Source organism: Sinocyclocheilus grahami, unplaced genomic scaffold, assembly GCF_001515645.1.
Source record: "Sinocyclocheilus grahami isolate Dianchi unplaced genomic scaffold, SAMN03320097.WGS_v1.1 scaffold126.1, whole genome shotgun sequence".
NCBI classification, from domain to species: Eukaryota; Metazoa; Chordata; class Actinopteri; order Cypriniformes; family Cyprinidae; genus Sinocyclocheilus; species Sinocyclocheilus grahami.
The window spans coordinates 4,730,631-4,752,745 of record NW_015505305.1 but is presented as its reverse complement, the minus strand read 5'-3'; the positions used below and the strand labels follow the sequence as shown (position 1 = coordinate 4,752,745).

The 22,115-nt window shown below is 35.6% G+C and overlaps 1 protein-coding gene across 1 annotated transcript in view; it reads right to left on the bottom strand.

Annotated features, from left to right (window-relative positions):
- Positions 1-22,115, bottom strand: part of LOC107590279 (dihydropyrimidine dehydrogenase [NADP(+)]-like) — a 199,565-nt gene that overhangs the window by 21,922 nt on the left and 155,528 nt on the right. The window contains 3 exon segments of the mRNA XM_016278981.1: positions 6,746-6,888; positions 19,970-20,089; positions 21,470-21,590. Of these exon segments, the coding sequence (XP_016134467.1) occupies positions 6,746-6,888; positions 19,970-20,089; positions 21,470-21,590 (384 nt within the window).

Sequence of the window (22,115 nt, the reverse complement as noted above, 5' to 3'; positions counted from 1 at the left end):
ATAACAAATTAAAAAATCAATACTGTAACATTCAAAGCAATAATTTTTAGTATAATATATGGTCCAATATTTTGATTGTTTTAAAAATGCCGAATAATGAAAAAAAATATAAAAATTCTGTGTTGCAAAAAAATACATAAAATATCGCAATTATAGAATACAGGCATGTATTACAATAACTGTATATAAATAAATACAATAAATAAATAATACCGCTTTGCTGTAGTGATATTAAAGCAACATAATAATAATAATAATAATAATAATATAAAATAAAATAAAATATATGATAAAAATGAATATTACAACAAATAAAGCCTTTACAATAGCCCCGGTTCCCCTTAAGGGGCGTGCAGCACACTTTGAGAACAAATGCCATCATGTATACTTAATGCTAGTGAGACTAGCAGCATTAGTACTAGAGTAGTTAAAGTTAAAAATAGCACTGTTTTTGTTTAGCGGGAAAGGAGGAGGCTGCAAATGAAATCATTAAGGAACCCAAATCGCTAAGTGGAATCAGAACCAGAATCATTAAATTCCTAACAATTCCCAGCCTACCCCCTCCTCCTCACAGTCAATGCAGACTTTCTCAGGGGGAAGGGGGCCGCAGATCATCGGCCGTGCTGCGTCATTTGTATATTTAACAATTAAATCCTACGCGGCATACGTCACGCTGAGAAAATTGAGGCATTTACCCTGGCTAGCTCATCTCTGGGAGATATGTTTTCATTAAGATTCTCATTTGCATAAAACTTGTGTCTCTCTCCGTTTACGCCACAGTTTGTATCCACACACCACAAACAAACGTTTGTTTTGTGAATGACTCCAATTCGGTTTGATGACATTTCACCTTGATTTAACATCAACAAATACACGAGTCCACTGATGCCTGGCGAGTAGTTTAACAATTGATTCGTAATTATTGCAGTTAACAGAGCAGACAGCCGTTTTTCACAGGTATGAGAGGATCACGGGTCTTACGGAGGGAGGATGGGTGGTCTATTGTTTATCAGAAAAAGAAAAAACTATGAATAGATATGTGCCATGACCATTTTTGTTCTCTATTTACAGACGCATTTAAAGAAAAACGTGGGATTTGAGTGAACAAATGCTTCATTATGATGAAAAGAACTACAAACGAGACTAAACGGCGTGATCCTGTGTCTGATGAGGCTGTAAAATCCCAGGCTTGTTGCACTGTGAACAGAAGTCGCTGCCCATTATTGCTTTTCATTTGATGCAGAACATCAAAGATATCCTGACCCGGAGTATTTAGCGCTAATGTGGCTGAGTCCTGAAATAAATCTGAAGTGAGAATTTCTAAGTAGTTTCCAGGCAATTGAGACGGCAGGTCCTTTTTTCGGCTCTGAAAACTGTGGTGGTGCATTGATTTCGACTCCTTTTGAGATCTCAGACACTTTTAGATTCAGCGCTCCTGCTCCTCTACCCTCATCTTGCTCTCTCTTTCTCTCTCTTGCTCCTCTTTTTCTATCTGCTCTTCTATTTCCTGCAATAAAATCCTGGCATTTAGCTGTGCACCATCTCCCCCCAAAATGTTACAATGACTATGCATGAAGCTCTTGTCCTTTCTGATTCGCACAGATTGACCAACGCACCGGGAAAATACGAGCAACTGATATTTTGTCTAGCGCTTCAGGTAAAAGACTGTATCTTTATAGAAGTCACTGGAAGTAAATATGTTTCACAAGCCACTGAACTAGGGGACTATATTTAGTCAATACAGTCTAGTATTGTGTCTAACAAGAGGGTGTAATCTTTACCCTTATGTCTGCGGATGCAAGCAGTGATTCTTTTGTTTCTTTTTTGTGTGTAGTCGCATAACAGGAACGCCTGTGGATTTCAAATGGATAGTTCACCCCCAAAAAAAGAAGAGAAAATTCTGTCATCATTAATTCACCCTCATTTAGTTCCATAAACTAAACATATGGTTTGTAAAACAACACCCATTTTAACTTGTCAAACCCAGCTCTGTTCACAGCAAGCCATTTAGGTGCATGTCTCTTTAAATGATAATGAGCTACTGCTCACCCCACCCCTCTTTTCTGTGTTGGGCGTGTCGACACAAGAGCGTTGAATTGCTGCCTTGGACTCCATATATGGCTCGGAGGTGGTCTTATTCAAATAGCTAGCTATGTACATAGAAACTGGCTGCAAACCGAAACAGCTCGCTGGATGACACAGTTTCAGACTCAAGACAGCCCATAACAAACTGGATGTGTGTTTTCTTTTCAGCTTTTCTGAGCTGGCAAACATACCAGAAACCTAACTAAATGCAAAAAAAAGCTAAAAGAGTGAAAATTTCATCTGATGTCCCCTTTAAAAAAAAGAGACATATTTAGAATTAAACATCTAAAAGTTGACCTATAATAATCCAAATATGTAAACTGCACATCATGCTCTGGTTACAATATTTGTAAAAAAAAAAAAAAAAAAAAAAAAAAAAAAAAAAAAAAAAAAAAAAAAATTCAAAATTTTTCTTAAAATAAACCACTTGATGTCCCCTTTAAAAAAAGAGACATATTTAGAATTAAACATCTAAAAGTTGACCTATAATAATCCAAATATGTAAACTGCACATCATGCTCTGGTTACAATATTTGTAAAAAAAAAAAAAAGAAGAAGAAGAAGAAAAAAAAACTAGATCTAGAATGTTACTGTAATGTAACCTAACTGCATCCAAAAGCAACAGTGTAAAAAACGTTGAGTGCTTTCCCAGGGCGGATTCTAACCATCTGCTTGTTAAATGCTTGCTTTGTTGTCGACAATTCTTTTGTTTTTCACCCCTCTCTACGGAAACATTTAGCAGTTTGAAACGAAATTACAAAATCCTGATGCTTTCTGGGCCACAAGTCATTTTTACTACTTGATGACGGTCTCTTTATTGCAGCTCGCAACTGTTTACATGCACTGGGAAGGACCCAAATTACAGTGTGGATCATTAAGATTGAACCAGCTCTGCCATTAGTGAAATATTGCTCCATTGCCCCCAAAGACCGCCCTATGAAAACTCTGTCCTGATCTTCTACAGCTGCCACTAAATGCAGCTATTTTACTGTCTCATTATGACAGGCGAAAATGTATCATAACAGCCCAATCTTATTAAAGCAGCAGACATTATACTTTACAACAACACCGTAAGTGTGAATGTTTGACATCATTGCTTCAGTAAATGAAAGTCATTTGATTGTGTTACGCTTTTTCTTAATCTAGCAGCATTCTAAGATCTTTTTTTTTCTTTCTGGAATAATAACAGGCGCTAAACACAGGTGGGTTACTTATCCACTAACACACATGAAAGTCAATACGGCGCCATGAGGAGCCCCGGATCCTCTACAGGGTGATTGCAAAGCGATGTATTCGGTAATGAATCAACTAAAGAGTATCGATCGACAAGCAGATCATATTAGCTTCGGTAGAATAAAGTACATGGGCTCTCAGAAGCCCGGTAACATTACAGCAATGTTGGTTATCAGCTCTCCTGCTTTGTCAAATGATGCTATGTAATGTGAATTAAGACAGAAGAAAGCTTGTTTTTAAAGAGATAGTTCATCCAAAAAGGAAAATTCTGTCATCATTTACTCACCCTCATTTTGTTCCAAACGATATTACTTTCTTCTGTTGAACACACGCACAATTTATTTAATTTTTTTAAATATCTCATTGGTTTTTTGGCTTCAGTGTTACTTAGACCTTAACGTTCTTGAAAATAAAATATCTTATTTTTTTGTTCTGCAAAACAAAGAAAGTTATACAGGTTTGGAATGACATGAGACTGGGTAAATTACACATTCATTTTTAAAATGTTAGGACCAATATCAATAAATATAAAAATACATTCTATAAACACAAAAACTTTTCAATATTTTATTTAAATGTTATTTTAAAACGAAATGAAACATTCCAAAATGTAACAATTTGGTCAGGTCTTTTTATTTTTATTTTTTGAAAACACATTATATTTAAATTTTGAGGATACTTACAGAAAACCAACATGGTAGGCAACATTTCTAAAAACATTTTATTTATTTATTTTTTTAAATAAGACATATTTGGAACAAAAATGATCTAAACGAAGTTTGGTACAGATCAGTGCTATTTTAGTAGCTATCACTATTTTTACATTTTCTGTTTTCATTTTCATTTTTGTTAAAGTTTTAGTAATTTTATAATGTGCTTTTGTCAATTTTAGTATTTTTTATATGTCTATATAGTTTTTATTCATTTCTATTTTTGTTTTAGTTTATTTTAGTACATCAAGTTAAACTAAAATGAGAAATGGTGCCTTGACAATGGAAATAAAATAACAAGTAACAAATAAGTGTTATATATATATATATATATATATATATATATATTATTTCAGTTAACCTTTATTTTATTTCGAGTAAAAAATTAATGGTTTTAATTTTAGTTTCAGTTTTAGTTACTGTAATAAACCTATTACAGATAATTTTTTGTAATCCAAATATGTTCTATGTGATGTCAATTTGCAAATGAATCATTCATTTAAAGCAATTCTCTTAAATGATTCAGTCCATCTGCAAAACATTTGTAAACCACTTATATCAATTATAAAACAAGGTTGATTAAATACGTACTTTTAAGAATGAACCGTCCTGATGAACTGATTTGCTCAAATAAATATCTAAATCTCCCAATGCTAATCTCAATTTTCTCAATGCGAATCTGAGCCGCAGACACTGCCGGTGTATCTGACATTACTGCGACATCCACGACCCGTGTAGAATGTGGAAGAACCACAGCGATGAACTTTGAGTTATGATTTTAATAAAGAATCTACTGTTCTCCAGGATACCGTGCATCATTTGAATGGAATGATTTGTCTTTTTTGCACACATTTGCTTGACTTTTAGAGAAATTTAAAGCCGAAAGACTGCAGGTATCACCGAAGCTCTACACGATTTTCTTTACGGTTTTGCAGTTCTCTTAGTTAATGGGATAAATCAGGCTCTGGTGCCGACATATCCTAAATCCTGTCTTCAATAACCAAGAAAAGTCAAAACTCCACAGGTTCAACACTATTCGATCCGGAGAAATCAACGCAGGATATGAATGGACTTCATTATATTATTTGTTCTTGGGAGAATACTTTTGATGTGGCGCCGAATCGATGTGTCTGCTTAGAAACAATAGCGCGAGTGCCTACAGCGTTTGTGTTTACACCGAGACGTTTCGTGTCTTTTGAAGAGCATGATTCTCCCATTCAGTTCTTCCATGTCCCTTCAGTTCTGACTACAAGTCTCGCTGATTGCAACAGTTCGAATTACAGCGCATTCTTTCAACAGCCACCCGTTCCTCATCCAAAAGGTGCTTCGTTCTCCATTGACCCGGACGTGACCTGAATTCGACAGGCGTGTGGGGAACGAAACCAAGCCAGGCCCGGTTGAGCAGGTTTTATCCTGGAGGATAAAACACGGCAAAGGATCTGGAGAGGAAGCAGCAATCAGATCGGTGCTGATGAAGCACATAGACGCGTGTTGCATGCGGTCTCTCAGCAGTCAGACTCTTTGATGTGTTTGAAAGGATGCGTGCCACAGCGTGTGTTCTCCACAAACTCATCTTCCAGATCCAAACCCCACGATTCACAGCACTAATCCTCCACTAAACCCAAAATATTAACACAAAAACACATTTCCTTTCATCGCTCGCAGGAACATCTCTAAAGCAAGAAAAGCATCACAAATAGTGATTATATTGTGTAAGATGAAATACAAATTATGGCTTTTTAAAGGCGGTGGATCTGTAATCGAAAGCATTATGATTCTATCAAGAGCCCAAGATATTCTGTAATTAAATTTTCATATTAACTCAAAGGACAAATGTCTGAATGCAGAAAAGCTCTTCAGATCCCAAGAGTTCCCAGTGAACAGGTAGGAGAGGGAAAGACATTACCGAAACATTAAATTAACCTTTAAAAATAGTAAATGCATTTATTCAAAGATAGAGAATCAATTTGCATACAGATTCTCTATTTGATTACTCCCTAGACACAAGCAAGCCATGATGTGGAGAGTTTAGAAACACTTTTCAATCTGCAATCTAAATATTATGCTTAACTATACTGTATCTCATTTAGGACAAAGTTTTCTCATTAAAACTTTGCATACAGCTGAGACGAATGCAGGGCTGACAATACCAATTAAAAGTAATTGCGTATCAATGCACAAACACAATGCACAACATGACAAATTGTGTCATAAACTACAAACATACTTTGACTTGAGTTGCGCTAATTATTAATTATGATGTCGTCACACAACAAGCAGGTTCAAAACACAACAAATCCAGGTTCTGTTGATGAGTTTGAGCAGCGCTGTAGTTCTAATGAGCTGTTACGTGTTTTATAAAGTAATAAAGCAAAAAATCTTGCATATAAAAGTAAAATGCACCTTTACTGCTTTAATACCCATATATTATATTTTTTTGAATATTTGATCAAACTTAATTAACATTGTTGAAACTACTTATTACATTCAAAAGGTGTTTTTATCAGTACTGCCATTTATTATTTTATTCGCATATCCTTTTACAAACAGCCTTCTGTGTCTGTGGTGGTCTTATTAATATAAAATCTTATTAGATTATATTTGGCTTTCAGCATATTTGTTCATATTCAGCTCAATTTGAATGAAGTGCTAATAAAAAATATCCCGATCTGATAATGCACACTGTCTTGGACTGGGACTAAGACTCGACCACTTACCTGTAACACTGTGGCTCCTGCATGAAGGAACTGCAATCCGGATTCTGCAGAGTCGATGCCTCCGGTGGCCAGAATGGGAAAACCGGGAAGCGCTTTCGCTATGGCGGACACTGCTCGCAATGCGATTGGCCGGATGGCATTTCCTGCACAGACGCAAGCACAAAAAAAAGAACAATCATATAAATTTATTGTTATCCATTGCAGCCATTTTTTCACTTTATAAAAAAAAATAAATAAAAATAATAGTCCAATGTGAAGATCTCAGATCTTGGGTGGATGGTCTACAGCAGACATAAATTATCTTCGTTAAATGGCATCTCACCCTCTAAAATTTCAGGCTGAGATTCTCTAGGGAGCGCTGCAAAAAAAAAAAAAGAAAGAACAATCATATAAATTTATTGTTATCCATTGCAGCCATTTTTTCACTTTATAAAAATAAAAAAATAAAATAATAGTCCAATGTGAAGATCTCAGATCTTGGGTGGATGATCTACAGCAGACATAAATTATCTTCGTTAAATGGCATCTCACCCTCTAAAATTTCAGGCTGAGATTCTCTAGGGAGCGCTGCGCCTCCTTGCATTACACCCTTTATTTATTTACCTGAGCCGCAATGTCTTGAATAAAATTAAAACCTCTGATCTGATCCCACTGACAGACGGGGCCGTTTATCACATTAGATTTAACTTCATTTCACTGGCAGCCTTTTTCCCCCTCATTGATCAGTGGGAGACATTGTCTCTCCTCATTTGGTGCTGGTGTCACTAAAGACAAAGAGCGCGGGGCAGCGCTCTCTCCCACATGCTAAATGACCCTTATTAATGACACGGAGGACTCGCGTTAAAGGAACACCAGCTCAGTCAATCTTCTCTGAAGAAGCATGTAAAGTTAATGTCATTTTCATGTATATTACAGAACATGTGAAACAGCAGGAAATATATAAAAAACATTAGATGCACATTCACCACAAAAAAAAATAATAATAATAACAATTGGAAAGAAAATTCCACAAATGGGATATTTTTAACATCTTAACTGTTTCTTCTAGACAGCAATGAGATTAAACAGAAAGCATATGACTTATAAGACTTTTGCTAATATCTCTTGATTCTCAGATTTTTATCTCGAGTAAAATTAAAGGAACACCAGCTCAGTCAATCTTCTCTGAAGAAGCATGTAAAGTTAATGTCATTTTCATGTATATTACAGAACATGTGAAACAGCAGGAAATATATAAAAAACATTAGATGCACATTCACCACAAAAAAAATAATAATAATAACAATTGGAAAGAAAATTCCACAAATGGGATATTTTTAACATCTTAACTGTTTCTTCTAGACAGCAATGAGATTAAACAGAAAGCATATGACTTATAAGACTTTTGCTAATATCTCTTGATTCTCAGATTTTTATCTCGAGTAAAAGACCTAAGTATTCTCATATATGTGACCTTGGACGTCAAAAACAGAAACTGAATAAATAAGCTTTCCATTGATGTATGGTTTGTTAGGATAGGACAATATTTGGCTGAGATACAACTATTTGAATAATGGAATATGAGTGTGCAAAAAAAAAATCTAAATATTGAGAAAATCGCCTTTATAGTTGTCCAAATGAAGTTCTTAGCACTGGTTTTGTGCTCCAGGGTCACATATATGTCCTCTAGATCTTCTACAAAATCTCAACAATGTCTCAAACTGATGTCAGATTTGCCAAGATACCAAAATTTGTGCTCAAAAATCAAGAGATTTTAATATGATCTCAAATACTCATGATCAAATCATTTCAGATATCTATTGATATTGCTCCTAGTTAAGGTTAAGGATTTGAACAAACACCTAACTTTAATTACTAAAATTTAACCACCTAGCAAGCACCCAGAACACCCTAGCAACACAATAAAAAAACTTTAGTTACCACACAGCAACATCCTGCAACCACATATAATGCTCCAACATCATGCCAGCAAGTCTTACACCCACATATTTGCGTCTAATTTTTGAGAATTTTCATTTAATTTTACTATAAGGTTCAATATAACAGTAACGCAATAGCTAACAAAAAAAAGAACAATACTAATACATGTATAACATGTTTCACAAGTTGTATGAATGTCAATGTTCATTATGAGCAATCATAAATGAACACTAATGAATTAAGATAAATTAACATTAATCTAAACTATTAAAAATTAAGGTTCTTTACTGGCACTGAAAGGTACACACACACACACACGCACAGACACACACACACACAAACACACACACACACACACACACACACACACATATATACTGTAAACTAAAGAACCTTCTTCTACTACAAAGAATCTTTTGTGGTATGGAAAGGTTTCATGGATCTTAAAGGTTCTTCATGGAACCAAAGATGCCAATAAAGAACCATTCATTTTAAACTGTTCTTCCCACTAAGAAAATATGTTTCTTTGTTAAGTAGTGGGGAACCAAAAATGGTTCTTCTATGGCATTACTTGAAAAAGGGAACCTGTAGATTAATAAATATATAAAAAATGTTGTTCATTATACCAAATTCATTAAATAACATTAAACAAACAGAATATTACTGCAAAGTGTTTCAGAATTTTCAGAGAGACATCTCCTCTAAAATGAATTTAAGTATGGTCACACAGTCAGTCTATGTTCTGAAACACCATTCTGTGCACAAAACAAATGAAAAACATTTGAAAAGCCATGTAATACACTGACACACATTCCAGTCAACTTAGTCAGGGGACACTTAGCAGAAAATCTAAATAAAAAGCCTAAAATTTTAAATATGGATAAATTTACTTGAGAAGCAAAATTACATAAGCTATTACAATTTGTTTTAGAAAATTAATTGCCCAATAATTAGTTTTAAGCATAAAGCTTGAACATATTTTTGGTCAAAAAATTTTCTCTTCACATAATTTGAATAACGATTAATAAATACTTTGCTTCAAGTAAATTGACATTGTTTTGAGGATATATAGATTCCTTTAACAGAAAAATACTGACTCTAAAAGCAAAACTTGTTTACAAATCATTTTTTTATTTTTGGCCTGGATTTATGCATACATTGAAGGGGGGAAACTGTACATATTTCTCAGAACAAAATATATCCTTTGAATATAATTTGAATAAAAATGTTTCTTAACTGATCTTGACATTGAACATATTTTAATAGGAAACTAGACACATTTTGACTCATTTGTGTGTGTGTTTTGTATGGATCAGAATATCATAGAGACAAAAGAGTAACCGCCAAGATATGCTTAGCAACCACAAATAGCAACATCTTAATCAGAATAGCAAGCAACACCTTGACAACCGTCCACAACACCCTACCTTCATAGCGGTGGATTTTGCACAGACAAGCACTACATTTTCTTCATAAGATATATAATCTAATTCAAAATGATTATTCTGTTTTTTTTATAAGTAGCCACACAAAGCCCTCACCTGATCACCCTGACGGACCATCCGCTGTAAGTCACGTTAGTATAATAAGCAATTTCTATGAATACCTGATTTCATGTTGCAATAATAGCATCAGAAGACAGTGAATGCTTGTCCTCGTTTAAATGTGATGTAATAAAAGACACATTAAACTGATCAAAAAAGACAGTAAAGATGTTTATAATGTTAAAAAAGATTTCTATTTCGAATGAATTCTTGTAAACTTTCAATTTATGACAAAATCCTGAAAACATTGATAATAATAAGAAATGTTTCTTGAGCAGCAAATCAGCATATTAGAATGATTTCTGAAGGATCATGTGACGCTGAAGACTGGAGTAATGATGCTGAAAATTCAGCTTCGCATCACAGGAATAAATACATTTTTTTAAATATTCAAATAGAAAAAAAGTTATTTAAAATTGTAATATTTCACAATATTACTGTTTTTAATGTATTATTATTATTATTTTTAAATAAATGAAGCCTCTGTGAGCAGAAGAGACTACTTTTAAAACATTAAAACAATCTTACCAACTCCAAACTTTTGAATAGTAGTGGATTATTAGTTATTATGTTTGATATATTCACCTTAGCTCCACTTTACAGTCCTTACTTGATTTAACCGCATACATTAATTATTCGATGAAGACATCTGAATACTGACACACTGATGTCAAAGTCTTAAGCTCATGTTTCAACATTTCTCTCTGGTCTCTCTACTGGGTCGATGGACACAGCAGTGATTTACAATCTAATTCAGCGAGTGTGTTATAGATGCTTCTTCTGCCGCGTGTTCTTATCATTAGCAGTTAGCCTATGGTTATGTTCACAGCCCACTGCCGTTCTCCGCCCATAAGATTTAACGGCCTGGCCTTTAGAGAATATTCAAAATAAAATTGAAATCTTGACAGCGGTAAGAAATCTGTCCTGAGCGAGGCAAATTTAATTAATCAGACCTACTGTACCGTGCTCTGTCCAACACGGCAGGCCGCAAATTAAACAGCTGAGAGCTCCCTGCATCCTTACCGTATCACCTCCGCTCTGTACGTATCTAGCTAGATGTAAATATGAAAAAAAGCAAAAAGGAAAACTCAAGCAAACAAACTCAACATATTTCCTGCATTTATGCATTTATGACCCGAGCGAGAACCACAGATTCAGAACTGGGACTGTTTTTCTATTTTATGCGGCGCCGCATCTGTGCCGAAACTCTCAGAGGATTGTTTAAGTAGTAAACGAAATCTGTGTGTACTCAGAGTGAGAGCTTTTGCATTTGACGGTAATGTGGCTGAACGTACAGCGGGTGAGCGCGGCGCTCAAACGTGCCGGTGTTCTCTCATTGTCATTACAGAAAGATCACGCTTCTGTTACCTTCAGCATGACGATCACCATAACAAGCACATAGAAAGAGGCATTATGGGTATGTTGGGAAAAGATGAGGTGAGATTGCAGCTCCAGGGGTTATAAACCGCTGCACAGGTGTGTTTCTCTGAGGGTTGAAGGGATAAAATCTTAGTGATGAAATGTTAAAGAAATAGTTCATACATAAATCTGTCATTATTTACTCACCCTTCCAAATCCTTATTATTTTTTGAAGAAACTACTCCGTTCAAGTTAGTAAAAGTATGTAAGCTTGTTTTCTCCATGGAATAAAAAAAACGTTTTATCTCACAATCTTGATGTTTTTTCTCACAATTGCATGTTTCTATCTTAAGATTTTGCCTTTTTTCCCCTCAAAATTCTCACTGTTTACTTACAATTCAGCCTTTTGGTTTCCAGCCATGGAGAAAAGGAAAAAAAAGTACTTTCTATTTAAGAAACTTCAGAAACTTCTTTTTTTTTTTTTTATAAAAATAGGTGATGTGGGAGCTGGAGGCCTTGAAACATTGCAACAAACCCGAAAAAATAATAGTATGTGAAGAATAAAAAAATTACAATTTAATTAAAAGTAAAGATATCAGTCTGTGAGTTCAATTCAGATTTTTTTCTTGCAACATTTTGCAATTGACCCTTTTTCTCAGAAATGCAAAAACATTAATAAATAAATAAAAATAAAAATCTGAATTGTGAGACAAACTAAAATACTAACATTGATTAAAAAAATGTCACAATTACCTTTTTCTTTTTTTTATTCCGTGGGGGAAATAATCTTTCATAAAATGTGAATGAAGACCATAAGTGACAAACAACAAAAACCTTAAAGGTTTCATTAAAGTAGTCCATATGATGTGTGCGATTAGTCTTCTTAAAGGGATAGTTCACCCAAAAATTTTATGTTTATCTGTTTACCCCCAGGGCATTCCAAGATGTAGGTGACTTTGTTTCTTCAGTAGAACACAAACGAAGATTTTTAACTCAAGCCGTTGCAGTCTATCAGTCGTATAATGCATGGCAATGATAACAAAATCTATGCGAGTAAAAAAAACATGCACAGACAAATCCAATAATTTGTCCTCTAATACACCACTATGTCCAACTGTCTTTGGGCGCGCGCACGGCATCCGGTGCGCGTGGTGTGTACGCGCTCTGGCGTAGTTTACGTTAATGGGTGTGTTGATATCCAGCCGAAGAGCAATCAACCATAACTTCAGGCGAGCAGGCTCAGAAGTTGGGAATACGTGGAAAGTCACCACTCCCGAATGAGTTCGCGCAAGAGAAAGTAATTTTTTTAGTTTTAAGTTGGTTTGAACAATCCGGATAAGCGCAAGTAAATACCATTTTGATTAGCCGTCGTACCTACAATGTTTGTGCACTGTGTAAACAATGAGTGACGTATATGTGCGAGAGATCACTTCCGGCGCTTGCGTAAACTACGCCAGAGCGCGTACACACCTCACGCACCGGATGACTGCACGCGCTCAAAGCAGTTGAACATAGTGGTGTATTAGAGGTAAAATATGATATACATACTGTTCGGTTTCTCTCACAAACCAATCGTTTCGTGTCTTAGGACATCTATGTGTCGTCACGAGCCGCAGGGTTTAATTTGGATTTGTCTGTGCATGTTTTTTTACTCTCATAGATTTTGTTACCATTGCCATGCATTATACGACTGATAGACTGCAACGGCTGGAGTTAAAAATCATAATTTGTGTTCTACTGAAGAAACAAAGTCACCTACATCTTGGATGCCCTGGGGGTAAGCAGATTAAACAGTAATTTTCATTTTTGGGTGAACTATCCCTTTAAGTCATGTTCATTTTGTATTACAAACATGCTAAAATTAAAGTCATATTCGCTGATAATATTTATCTCCAGTAAACTGTTGTTGAGTTGAACTGGAGAACCACAAATCGGACATTGCTACTTTACTCATGAACTCAGCTCTTCAGTGAATAACATAACATTTGATCATTTTGAAGCTTGACAGACTCAGTCATATTTTACTTATTCATTCATTATAGTGAAAAGAGTTGCCAGGATATTCGCTAAGAAAAAAAAAGATAATCTTGATTTCCACAGAAGAAAAAGTCATACAGGTTTGCAACAACATGTGGGTGAGTAAACAATGACAGTATTCATTTTTGGGTGAACTTTCCCTTTAAAGAAGAGAAAATGAAGCAGAGGGGCATAACTGACACAGTGAGGGTCTCTCATGGGAACAACAGAGAGCTACATTCTCTCTCTCTCTGAAAATGGAAGGCAGACAAGCAAACACATCCATGGCCACATCCTACAGCTCTCAAAGGGGCCCTGATTCCACCCACTCCATGACACTGTGCTAATGCACTCTCAGGAAGGTCAATACTCACACAAACACACACACGTCTCAGCGCTCCGCTCAGCTATGGAAAGGAACCTCCCAGAGCACTTTTAATTGTCAGTCGGTACAAGCCACATACAGACACGCTGGAGTGAATCTAAAATCCATTAAATGGAAAATTTGAGTTGCAAAAAGTGAGGTTATTTTTATAACTTTACTTTGGTAGGTCAACAGGTCCAAAGGATGGGGCCTTCGATTTTAAGTCTAACATCACTTCCTTTTAGATTTATTTATTTTTTGGCAGTGTGGGAATATCAAATACTATACTATACTATACGATACGATACTATACTATTAGAGCTTTCGAATAGATTTTCCACTCACACGTGGTTCTACAATAAAATAAAATAAAATAAAAGCAAACTAAGAAATAAAAAATGTAACACTCATGTTTCTAAAACAAAAGCAAGCTTTTTTTCTTTAAAACACACATGGTTCTAAAATAAAATAAAATAATTAAAAAGGAAGTTTAATGAGCAGCTTGTAAAGCTACTTAGACTATACTGATTGTATGAACACAAATAATAAACCTAAACTAGTATTATACTGAACTATAACTAACCCTATACCATAATGAATCCAAGTACCAACACACTGTAGTAATACAAATGCTAACACAAATATTCCTGCTGTATGCTAGCACTGTACTGTAATACACTCCACTGTACTGTACAATACTACACTGACAAGGCCTATGATTTGTCTGAGAAGTAGAGAAACAGAATTGTGGATTAATATTTCATGCTGGCTTTCTCTAAGTTCGGGTGGTTTTCAGTACGGTGTTTGTTTTTCTAACACATCATTTGTCTTTGCCATCCATTCAGTGGGACAAAAAAAATGAAACGTGCTTTCTTGAAGTAGATTAGTTTTCCATGTCTATTTATACAGAACTGCAATTCAAAAAAGCAGTGTGTTCTGTCAGAGGAGCACTAAATGTAAATGTGAGAGTGTCAGTCTGTGGGTTTTGCGTGAGTGTGTGTGTTGTGCTTGAAAAGTGTGGCGAGATGTCTGTGAATTAAAAGTCAGAGCCTGTGACCTCACAGGTATATGATCACTATCAGTTGTGAACACACACACTGAGAGACTGATACTCTGCGTATGAAGTGTGTATGTGTCTCTTCCTGTGAGGACAATGTGTGTTTACACAAATGGGTTAAATAACTACAATCACTACAGATAAGAGGTGGTTATTCAGCTCAGAAACAGCATGCAAACCGTAGCTCTTCATCCTGAAGCTTAACTCTGATCTTACGCTTTGAGGTCTTTGCTGCAGGTATAAGGACAAATTAACTACGCATAAAATCACTTTCTGCTAACTTATTTGCTTAGATCAACAATACAGCTCTCCCAGAGACACGCACAATTTTTCTTGATGATACCAAGCTGACTGCTTCATAATACTTAGAGCTTTTATGTTTCCACTTCTTACTTGTAATGCTATATATCATGCTATAATTGCTTGCACACCAATGGATCCTCTACAGTGAAAGGGTGCCGTCAGAATGAGAGTGCAAACAGCTGATAAAAACATCATAATAATTCACACCACTCCAGTCCATCAGTTAACATCTTGTAAAGTGAAAAGCTGCGTGTTTGTAATAAATTCATTATTAAGACATTTTTAACTTCAAATCATTGCTTTCGGCTAAAATACATCCAAGGCCACATGCATAGACCTCTATCCATAATATTGCTTTCTCCAGTGAAAAAGTTGTCTTGTCTGAATTAGGAGAGAAACATGTACAGATTAATCACCGTTTACAAGCCAAAACAGTCCCAAAAAAAAGCTCTAAACAAACATGTTGGTGGATTTCGATGTGAGAGGACAACAGTTGTGAAAAGACAATTAGCTGTTAGTTAACTCTCATTCTGACGGCACCCATTCACCGCAGAGGAACCATTGGTGAGCAAGAGATTTAATGTACATTTCTCCAAATCTGCTGTGATAAAAAAAAAAACTCATCTACATCTTGGATGGGTGGTCATACACTCAGTGAGAAAGGTACAAAAGCTGCCACTGGGGCAGTACCTTTTCAAAAGGTACAAATATGCACCATTTAGGTACTAATATATACTATAAGGCACTTATATGCACCCTTTAGGGGTAAATAAGGTACAAAGATGTACCTTTTGAAAGGGTCCTGCCCCAGTAACAGCTTTCGTACCTTTTTTTCTGAGAGTGTTTCCCTGAGAGTGAGCTTCTGGTTGTGCAGACACAGTTTTGAGCTGACAGATTTTTGTCTGCATAGAACCTCAAACTGTTTCCACAACAGCAAATTAGTTTTTCCACAACACGTCCCCTTTAAAATTAAGCACTGCGTCTAAAGCCCTGGTGAACAAAAGTGCATCACAGGTATATTTGTTTCCAGGCTGCTGGCAGCTCGAATGGCCTGCAGGCAGAGCGGAGGGTGATGGATGTTTGGTGGGTGGAGCCGGGGAGACCCTTGCAGGCCGGGGCCGGCTCCACTCCTGGGGGATGTCACCGAGCTCCAAACTGCCACAGCTTAAATGGGGAAAAGATGACATTGAGTAGTTCTGCTTACATAAAATACTGCTGCAATAGTTTCATGATTAATTTTTAATGTTGCTCCTCGGCCAGCCCTGTTGCTGTTTCCAAACCAATGCACCTTTTTCCTGGTTTTCAGTTCAGGTTTTCAGGATTGTATGAGAAAGAAGTAGACAGAGAGGTGTGGATAGAGAAAGCCAGCAGATAAGAAAGACTCTGGCCCTTGTCAATCTGTCCAAACACACAAACAAACAAACAAACAAACAAACAAACAAACAAACACACACACACACACACACACACACACACACACAATGAAAGAAGGCCTCATAAATGGCATTAACTATGCAACAGCACAGTGATACAGTACAGAGAACAACTGCATTCACATTAATTATTGAGGAAGGGAATGAAAACACCGCTGGTCTGAGAATATATCCCTGAAGAGCAGGATGTGTGTGTATGTGTGTGAGAGAACATAAGCCTTGTTAAGGCACAAAACATCATGCTGTTGAGAACACACAACACTTTATACTTAATCACACTGTTATCAGCATGTTTTCCATGAAATAAAAGATAAACAAACATTTTTATTACGTACATTGAATTAAGTACACATTTATCTGTTTAAGTTTGATACTGTCACTCCAATTACATTGTTTGTTTTTTTTTAGATGTTTTTATTTTTCACCACGTGAAAATCGGCTCAATTTATAGCATCTCCTCTCCACCAGCGTGACTTGAGGTCAGGAGCAACATTAAGTGAATCTTAGCTTACCAAGTACCACTAATAAATGGAATGAAAATGTTCTAAAGAAAGCGCCACAGTCAGAATCCTTCAGATGTCAGTGGATGGATAACAGTGTGAAATCCATTAGCGGGGTTCCTGTAGTGTGGCGAAGAAAAACATTATTCTTTTGAAGACACATTTGTTTAATGTCTTCATAGAAAGCCGTACAGCGGCAGAGAACGTCAATATGCCATGGCAACCAGAGGACCACTTTTCAAAGCTCTCTGTTGACGCTCAACACCAAGGATAAAAATGCTCTCCTGAAAGCCCTTGCTTGCCACACACTCATAAAACAAACTATTTTTGGAAGACTCATCTACCAAATCATACCAGCAATTATAGTTCAGCAGTTGCAACCCATTTCAAATAGCATGCACTAAAAAAACCTACATACTTTGCTTGAGATAAGAGCCTTCATACAGTGAGGTCTAAAAGCCAGAGATTCCAATCTGGAATTCAAAACTATTTGACTATTATATCTATATAATATTTTAAATATTTACATTATAAAAATATATTAAATATTATTATATTAAACATTCATAACTGATAAATGTTATATAATACTAGGGCTGCCCTCGACTAAAGATTTTTCTGGTCGACTAGTAGTTGTTCATTTTAAGCATTAGTCGACTAATCGCACGTTTATTAATAAACCATTTAAATCATGATAATAAGTCTTTAATTGCCTACATAGCCTAATAAGCACTCAGGCACACACATAAATCTTGCCACAGCACACCGGCAGAAGTAATGATTATGAATGTGTCAGGGAAAAACAGTAAGATTAAACTGCATTAACATTTTATTAATCTATTGATAAATTAGTGTTTTCTGTGTTTTCGGCTTAAGCGATGAATTCGGTGATACGGACTCGTCATCTCCACAGTAGTGGATGCGCCTGCATGCAAGTTTCATAAGGATTAGCCTACATAATCTGAGAAATATTAGTTTTTTTCAGATTTGAATTGTTTTATTTGAAAGTAGACATTTCACTCTCTCTCTATATATATTTTTCATGTCTGTAAGGCAAGTATACACGGAGTTTCGCGCTCAAGTTCACAGAGGCCGAGACGGCAGAAAGCGCATCCTGTTTGCTTTCAGTATTTTAGAACAAAATTCAGCCGTTAATGATCTGTCCGTGACCTCACCACTTCCTGTGGATTTTTTTTTTTCTGCGACTAAGCGACTAATACAATTTTGGTCGACCAAGCCTCTTCTCGTCGAATAAAGGTTAGTCGACTATTAGGGGGCAGCCCTATATAATACAATTTTAAAATACTTTTCATTTATATTTTATTTTATATATAACAAAGCTGAACATTTTATATATATATATATATATATATATATATATATATATATATATACACTGTATACAGGTGCATCTCAATAAATTAGAATGTTGTGGAAAAGTTCATTTATTTCAGTAATCGAATTGAGGCAGTAATTAAAGCAAAAGGAGCCCCTACCAAGTATTGAGTACATGTACAGTAAATGAACATACTTTCCAGAAGGCCAACAATTAACTAAAAATGTTTTTTTTATTGGTCTTATGAAGTATTCTAATTTGTTGAGATAGTGAATTGGTGGGTTTTTGTTAAATGTGAGCCAAAATCATCACAATTAAAATAACCAAAGACTTAAACTACTTCAGTCTGTGTACATTATATTTATTTAATACACGAGTTTCAGTTGAATTACTGAAATAAATGAACTTTTCCACGACATTCTAATTTATTGAGATGCACCTGTATATATATATTAAATGTAGAAATTGTATTTACTTATATTTATTGTATTGTAATTGTATTTATTTATATATAAACATATACATTTTTGATTATATATATTTATACAACAGTTCCCTCTGGCCCTCGAATCTGACTGGCTGAGATGAGTGTGATATTCAAGTGATATAGGAACTCCAACCGTTTCAGTTTGTATCACTCCGCTTGCGGTATTTCTCACAGCGAGTGTGTCATGGCGGACGCCCAAATCCATTATAATTTTTATAAATCTCACTTATTTCTCATTTATAATTTTTATAAATAAATATCACCCTTAACAGATGAAAGGACAGTACGACAAAGATATCGCTTTCCTCAGCGGACATTCAAACTAATGTTTTATTGTGAAGATGAGATTGAGCTGAAGAATGAATGCTGTATCAGATGCAGGTAATCACAATAAGCTTTTAATTAAATGACTCAACGTTCCTTCATTACTAGTTCTAAAGTAACGTTTTCGAATTAGTAACGGAGGCTTGAGCTCAGCTGTTAAACTGTCAAACTGAGATTTGAATCCGTGGCGGAAAACACAGTTTGAAAGTGCAAATGTGCTCATGTTCACCTTGTGGCGTGGAAAATGAGCCGTGCTGCTACCAAACCCTGTATAATGTATGCTAGCAAGATGTCCATATTTCACAATATAGTGCACAAACTGTTTTATCTTGTAACAAAAGCCCTGCAGATAAGCTGTTGTAGGATTTCAGCACTCCACCAACCTCCATTCCATCTGTCTGCTCTATTAGAACTTCTGACCTGTGTATACACACACACACAAACATGCACACGCATTCATATGCACTCCCACACACCTTTAACAGGGGGGGTAGATGTGCACGCATAGTCTGTCTGTGCCACACACCCGTTAAACCTCAAGAGGAGAAAGAAATGGATCCAGTGAGGTGGGTGACACTCACCAGACACTCCACCATATGTGGTGCGCCTTCCTCTGCCGATGCCAGGCCAGGGAGAGCCGTCTGCCTTGAGTCCCATCAGCCCCGAAACCGTGTTGGTGGCTGTGACGCCATCTGCTCCACCTGTGCCAACAGGGAAGAGACATTAGGCACGGGGAAGTGGGAGGGAGGAAGGCCAAATTCCTAAAACACCTGGATCCCAAAACCTGCGGGTCTGTTTGTGTGGAGTCTCTAACTCGTACAGGAGACGTCAGGCTGTTAGTCGAAGTCGTGAGGGAAAATGTGTTTCTAGGGCATCTAATGTCTGGACTGGGAAAGAGTTTTATAGAGGACATGTTCTACACTTCTATTTCTTTTCCCTGAAGTCCATTTATAACATTAGTCAAGGTTTCTTGCATCAAAAAAACTATAATTTTCCACTATTCTCTGACCTTTAGAATTAAACAGGCTGTTTTTGCAATTGTACCTTTAAGACTTCGATACATAAATTAAGACAAGTAAAAACAAAAAGATGTTTATATACACTACCAGTCAAAAGTCTGTAATAATATATATTTTTTATGTTTTTGAAAGAAGATCATTGATTTGATCAACAGTAAAACAGTAACAGTATTATTGTAAAATATAACAATTTACAATAACTTTCAGAAATCATTCTAATATGCTTTTTTAGAGCTCAGTTATTATTATTAATTATTATTGATGTTTAATTATTAATAATAGTTCATTTATTAATACAAATTAAATATGATCAATGTTGAAAACAGTTTTAGCTAATATTTAATATTTTTGTGGAAACTGAGATAAAAAAAATTCAGGATTTTTGATGAAAGAGCCAATAATTTTTATGTCATTTTTAAGTAAAATCTTTTGTAACATTATGAATGTCTTTTCTGTCAATTTTGATACATTTTATGTATCCCTGCTAAATAAATGTATTAACTTCTTATTAAAAAAAAGCTTACATAACCCCAAACATAATAGTTTCAACAAAAAAATATTAAGCTGCAAAAACTGTTTTCAATATTGATAATAATAAGAGAATGTTTCTTGAGCAGCAAATCAGCATATTAGAAAGATTTCTGAAAGATCATCAGACACTAAAGGCTGCTGAAAATTCAGATTTGCCATCACAAATATAAAATAAATTTTTGAATATATTAAAATAAAAACAGTTAATTTATGTTGTACTAATATTTTACATTATTCTGTATTTACTGTATTTTTGATCAAATAAATGCAGACTTAGTGAGCAGAGACTTCTTTCAAAAACATTTTAAAAACCTTAATTATTCAAAATAAGTGTATCCAGAAGTGTATTTTGGGAAATGTAGAATGATGGGAAATGTAGTTGGGTTGCACAGACCTGTTGCCTTTACTGTGAAAGTTGAGGGAGATGAGTTAATGAATCAAAGACAAAAAAAAATAAAAAATCTATATAATAAATTTACCACTATTATCAACCCAAAACAGTAAAAATTTACCATAAAAATTGCCAAATACCTTCCTGTGCAGCCTTTGCAATGTCCACGATGTTGGTCACATTAGGGGTGAGTTTGGCAAAGAACGGGATCCGAACAGCCTGCCGAACCCACCGACAGATGTTCCGCACCAGCTCTGGATCCTGGTCAAATGGGTCATGAAACCAACAAGCAAACTTAAACAACGACAAAAGAGGCATGAGAAAACAAAACAGCAGAGATGAACTTATGGCTTAAAAGTCATATTGACAACTTTTATGATAATTTTTATTTTTTATAAAGTTTTGCATCCGTTGTTGTCACCATTCACTGTAATTAAAATCTTCACAAATTCTTCAGGAACTTGTTTTGAGTGGAATGAGGGCATGGAAATGATGAGATTTAACACATTTGGGTGAACTATTCCTTTAAATATTAGTAGACTGCTAGCCTGGAGTCTCTGTGTGATGGAGAGAGAGAGAATGAGCGAGTGATAGATGGAGAGGGGAGCCTGTAGTCGCTGGTGTGAAAGAGAGAGGGATCATAACAGTGTGAACTGCTGTTCCAGGAGGATTCATGCTTTATTAAGCTGCCCTGGTCTGTCAGTCTGTGCTGTTTAGAGAGAGAGAGAGAGAGAGAGAGAGAGAGAGAGAGAGAGAGAGAGAGAGAGAGAGAGGGGAGGGTGTGAG